A 4,846-nucleotide genomic window follows, 5' to 3' on the forward strand; every position below is an offset into this window, starting at 1 on the left:
GAAACAAAAATCAGAAGGTTGTGTGTTCGATTCACATCAGGTTCACCAAATGCTGCTGTGAAAAAGGGATTAGTGGACAATAAAGAAATCATGTTAGTAAGCTTTCAACCATAAGCATAACATGAAAATGAATCCATTTCAAAGCATATCAAGAAAGATTAATAACAAAGCAAAGAAGAAAAATAAAGAACTAAACAACTCTAATACTCTCTCCCTATGCTTGATGATGTTGGCTCTTCCTTGTTCCTCTCCTCTCGAAGTCCCAAATGATTTTAGCTCTCAGCGTTTAGCACTATCCATGGATGCCATATGAAGATTCAATATGGTTGTAAATGAAAACAAATGCTTATGGAAATGTAAAAGATTTTCTATGAGAAAGCTCCTAATTAATGTCTATGTGAATTTTACTATAATAACAATGCTCAAATGCTTTCCTCTCCTTTTTGGCTTGGGGAATGAGGTCCTTTTATAGGGAAAAATGTTGATTGAATGGCCAAGATTGAGTGGGCTTGTGAAGGGTCAAGATTGTTGGGTTTGGGACCCATGTGATGGCTTTCAACCCAATCCCATGATGGAAAGTGTCAACATGAGATGGCTTGAGAGGAGAGGGAAGAAGCATTAAATGCTTGCTCAATGACATGAGGGTTACCCTAGGAGGGTTTGATTAGGCTTGAGTTAATAGATAAAGCTTTTATCCAATGGATAAACTCTTGTGCAAGAGTTAATGGAGATAACCATGGTCAAAGCAATAAATGCTTGAAGAGACTCATGAGTTAAATGAAGGTTGAGTTAGAGAGAAAGTCTCTAACCATGTGGGGAGGTTGAGTTAACCATTAATGGTTATGTAAGAGCCATCAAGGCTTTGAAAGACTTTGGGAGTTAACTTGTTGAAAAATAAATTTCTTTAATGCATTTCAAAAACTTTGAGGCATTTTTGAGAAGTGACCTTTGTTTGGGAATGTGCAAATGATTAGAGAGGGGGATTAGGCTAATTAGAAGGGGTTAGAAGAGACTAGAAGAAAGTTAGTGAGCAAGTGGGTGAGGATAAAAAGAGATTTTAATTAAAATAAAATTCATTTATTTCAACTAAAATTGCGCAACTTGCATTTGTAGGAGAATGCAAGTGGGAGGGTTTTAGAGATTTAAATAAATATTGATTTATTTAAATGTGAGAGAGATTAATTAAACAAATATTTTTTATTCATTTAATTAATTCTTAGAATATTGTTTAATGAATTAATTTTAAATAAATTGAATAATTTATTTAATTAATAGAAAAAGAGGTTCAAGATGAATTAATTAAATATTAATTTAATTAACTGTTGATAGATGGTTAAATAATTAAATAAATACTAAATATTCATTCAATTAAGTAGACAGATTTGGGTGTCTACAATGTATATCCCCTACATTCTCATTTAAAAAATACACACAATACACCATTTAAAAATATATTTTATTAAAAAATATAATTTTTTTAATAATAAAAAATTGAACCATAAAAAATTCTCTCGAAAGCAAAATTTAGCAATGCTTTGAAACATAAAACAAAGGCTCCACTTACGAAGTTTCGCGGAATTCAAATCGTTTGTGTGGTCACGCGGGACTCTCATACTTCAAAGAAAGCGCGTCGAATTTTATGGCAGATAGAGACAACGCAAGTCAGTGGGAAATTAATGTTAAACTCGGCGTATTGACTCCGGTAATTTTGTTACGGTCTCTTTACGCTGGGTCTTTCTCTCGCCCTTCTCTTGCATATCTTTCTCTGCATTCATCTTCTCTCTTTAATTCATTTCTACAACTGTTTTCTTCTGTAACGAATGAAGATGAAAATGGAAGGCCTGCTGCCTCTTCATCTTTGCCATTCTCAGTATGCCAGTCTATACCCGCTGCGCTTCCTCTTTCTAGTCTTCACAATATCCATAACATGTCTCGCTTCTTCATCTCGAGCTTGTCCAGGCTTTACATGCGGGCACTTTCATTTTCCATATCCTTTTGGGGAGGTGAACAGCGGCTGTGGTGACCCTGCACTTCAGCTTGAATGTGATCGTGAGGTGAATATGGCTCTAATTAATATTAGTGGCTATCAATACTACTTATGGGATGTCCCAGAATTATGGAAAGAGCGTCAATTGAAAATAATTGAGAAAAAATCTTGGACGGAGGGATGCAATCCATTGGTGAGGAAGCATACAACAGAAATCTTGTCTTCTAGCCTTCGATTTAATATTACCGATGACTACAGGAATTTAACTCTATGGGAGGGATGCCCTCCTGAAACAATTGAGGATAAACTAGTGTATCCCTTACAATGTAATCATAGCTGGTACGTCAATTTGACGGCAGACTTGAGTTTTTGTAGTAAGTGTAAGTCGAATGTTACATTCCCAGTTTCAGAAGAGGGCTTAGAAATTGCTGAACTCGAAGAAATTCTACATACAGGATTCCGAATTCAATTGAAGCCCAACGAAATATGCACGGATTGCGAGGATAAAGGTGGGCTTTGTGGGTATGACATCAATTCGCGGACGGAGACGACAGAAATTTATTGCCATGGGAGTAAAAGTGAGTATAGGTTCCTTTTCTAAAAAAATTACAAAAAATTATTACTTTATAAGGCGAACGACCTGAAACTTTAGGAATCCATTTTCCAAATTTATATACTGTTTTACCAAAGTTCTCGATATTATTTTGTAAATGTTGGTCACAAGACTTGTGTATGTGGCGTTGCAGGCAAGTCCCAAACATTGAAAATTGTTCTAGGTGAGCATCCCTGCGCATAAAATCTCTACTATTTTTTATTTATTGGGGCATAGGATCTTTACTAATTTTGGTGAAACTCTCTATTGGGGCTTTATGCGATGATGTATGCATTCCATTGGAAACAATTATTCATTGCATTTTGCTGAATTTTATGGATTGGGGCGTTGTGGACAATTCAAGGACTGAACTGCCATCGTCATAAACGACTACCCTTTCTTCCTTAATATATACTCATCTCTCTATTATCTTTATCTTTGTCTTTAATAGATGTGAATATAAGTCTTTTAACTTGAGCCTTTTGTTCAGGTGGTGTCATTGGAACCGTTGCATTGTTACTGATGGGGGCATTACTTCTGTTCCTTAATCGGAAGAGGTGTTTACCCACTTACTCTCAGAATCCCGATCTTTCTAACGTGGAGAGATTCCTGCAAGATTATGTTCATCAAATGCCATGTAGATATTCATACCCTCAGCTCATGAAGATCACCAATAACTTTGCACACAAAGTAGGGGAAGGAGGTTTTGGTGTGGTCTATAAAGGAAAGCTTTCTACTGGCGATCTGGTGGCCGTCAAAATACTTGATCAGTCAAGGCGCTGTGAGAATCAATTCATGAATGAAGTAGCAACCATCGGAAGGATCCATCATGTTCATTTGGTTCGTCTGATGGGATATTGCTTCGAAGAACATAGAAACGCTTTGGTGTATGAGTACATGGCTAATGGATCTCTAGACAATTTTATATTTGCAGGAAGAGAGAAGGAACAAATCCTAAATTGGGCGCAGTTGTATTCAATTGCCTTGGGTGCGGCTCGCGGAATAGCCTATTTACACCAAGATTGTGACAACCGTATCATTCATTTTGACATAAAACCCCACAACATATTACTGGATGAAGAGTTCACACCAAAGGTAGCTGATTTTGGTCTGGCTAAACTTTGTGGGAAGAAAGAGGATCATATATCAATGACAGCCGCAAGAGGAACGCCAGGATATGCTGCTCCAGAGGTGTGGAATAGAAATTTGGGACATGTTACGGAAAAATCAGATGTTTACAGTATTGGAATGGTATTATTGGAGATTGTTGGAGGAAGGAAGAATGTTGATGTGCAGGCAAGCCGGTCCAGTCAATTGTATTTTCCGGAGTGGGCATTCAAGTTGATGGAGAATGGGCAGTTGCAGAGGGAGTTAAGAGGAAGTGGTAAAGCGGAAATAGAATGTGAAGAGAAGGAGAAAGCAATAAGACTGGCCAAAGTAGGACTATGGTGCATCCAGTACAACTCCAGAGATCGACCGAGCATGAGTAGAGTGGTTCAAATGTTGGAAGGAAATGGTGATGATGTAAGCAATCCTCCCCTGCCTTTCAATTCAACAATTAGGGCTGCACTTTCAATACATTCAAGTGAAGAGTCTTATGTGTAAGTAACCAAGGGACTTTCCTTCAAACCCATCATTCTGGTCATCGACGTTGACATTATTGTAAGGAGTGTGAACAAAAGAGGGATGGGACACGATGAAAAGTATTCGACCACACCAAGTATGCTTAGTGTCACTTTATTCCGACTTCATTGTAAATATGTAAAGAGAATTATCCAATATGAGGACTTTGATGTTAGCTCTTCATTTACTAAGGACCACTCTTCGATTATGAGTAGTATAAAGTGTTTTTAAATCACGAAGTTTATATTATCTTTATTTTCTTTAACTTATTATGTGCAACTTGAGAAGTTGTGTAAGTTGTTGGATTAGTGCAATTTAGATAGTTGTGCAAGTTGTTGGATAAGTAATTGCAATCTATTCATTTTATTAAAATACATAATATTTTTTATAAAAGAATAAAATAGAATTGGGTTATATTGTATCTTTTAAAACTTTAAAAGATTTTATAATTTTTTCATATATTATTTAGAGGGAAATAAATGGAGGTTTAAGTTTTAAATAGTTAACTTTTATCAAGTCATTTAGTTTTGGTTGTCTATAATTTTCTCTTTTTTATATTATAATTGTTTTAGCAACTTAATTTATCAAGTACACTTTTGACCATTTTCACTATTTTGAGACATAATTTCCCATAAGTCTATAGT

At 35.9% G+C, this 4,846-nt stretch overlaps 1 protein-coding gene across 1 annotated transcript; it reads left to right on the forward strand.

Moving 5' to 3' along the window:
* Positions 1–1,781: 1,781 nt before the first annotated feature.
* LOC131049898 (LEAF RUST 10 DISEASE-RESISTANCE LOCUS RECEPTOR-LIKE PROTEIN KINASE-like 2.3) lies at positions 1,782–4,361 on the forward strand. The gene is made up of 3 exons (XM_059216434.1): positions 1,782–2,565; positions 2,734–2,763; positions 3,070–4,361. Exons 1-3 carry the CDS (start codon positions 1,821–1,823, stop codon positions 4,182–4,184), a joined length of 1,890 nt encoding a protein of 629 aa, XP_059072417.1. The 5' UTR covers positions 1,782–1,820; the 3' UTR covers positions 4,185–4,361.
* Positions 4,362–4,846: the final 485 nt, after the last annotated feature.

This window comes from Cryptomeria japonica, chromosome 2, assembly GCF_030272615.1.
Source record: "Cryptomeria japonica chromosome 2, Sugi_1.0, whole genome shotgun sequence".
Taxonomy (NCBI): Eukaryota; Viridiplantae; Streptophyta; class Pinopsida; order Cupressales; family Cupressaceae; genus Cryptomeria; species Cryptomeria japonica.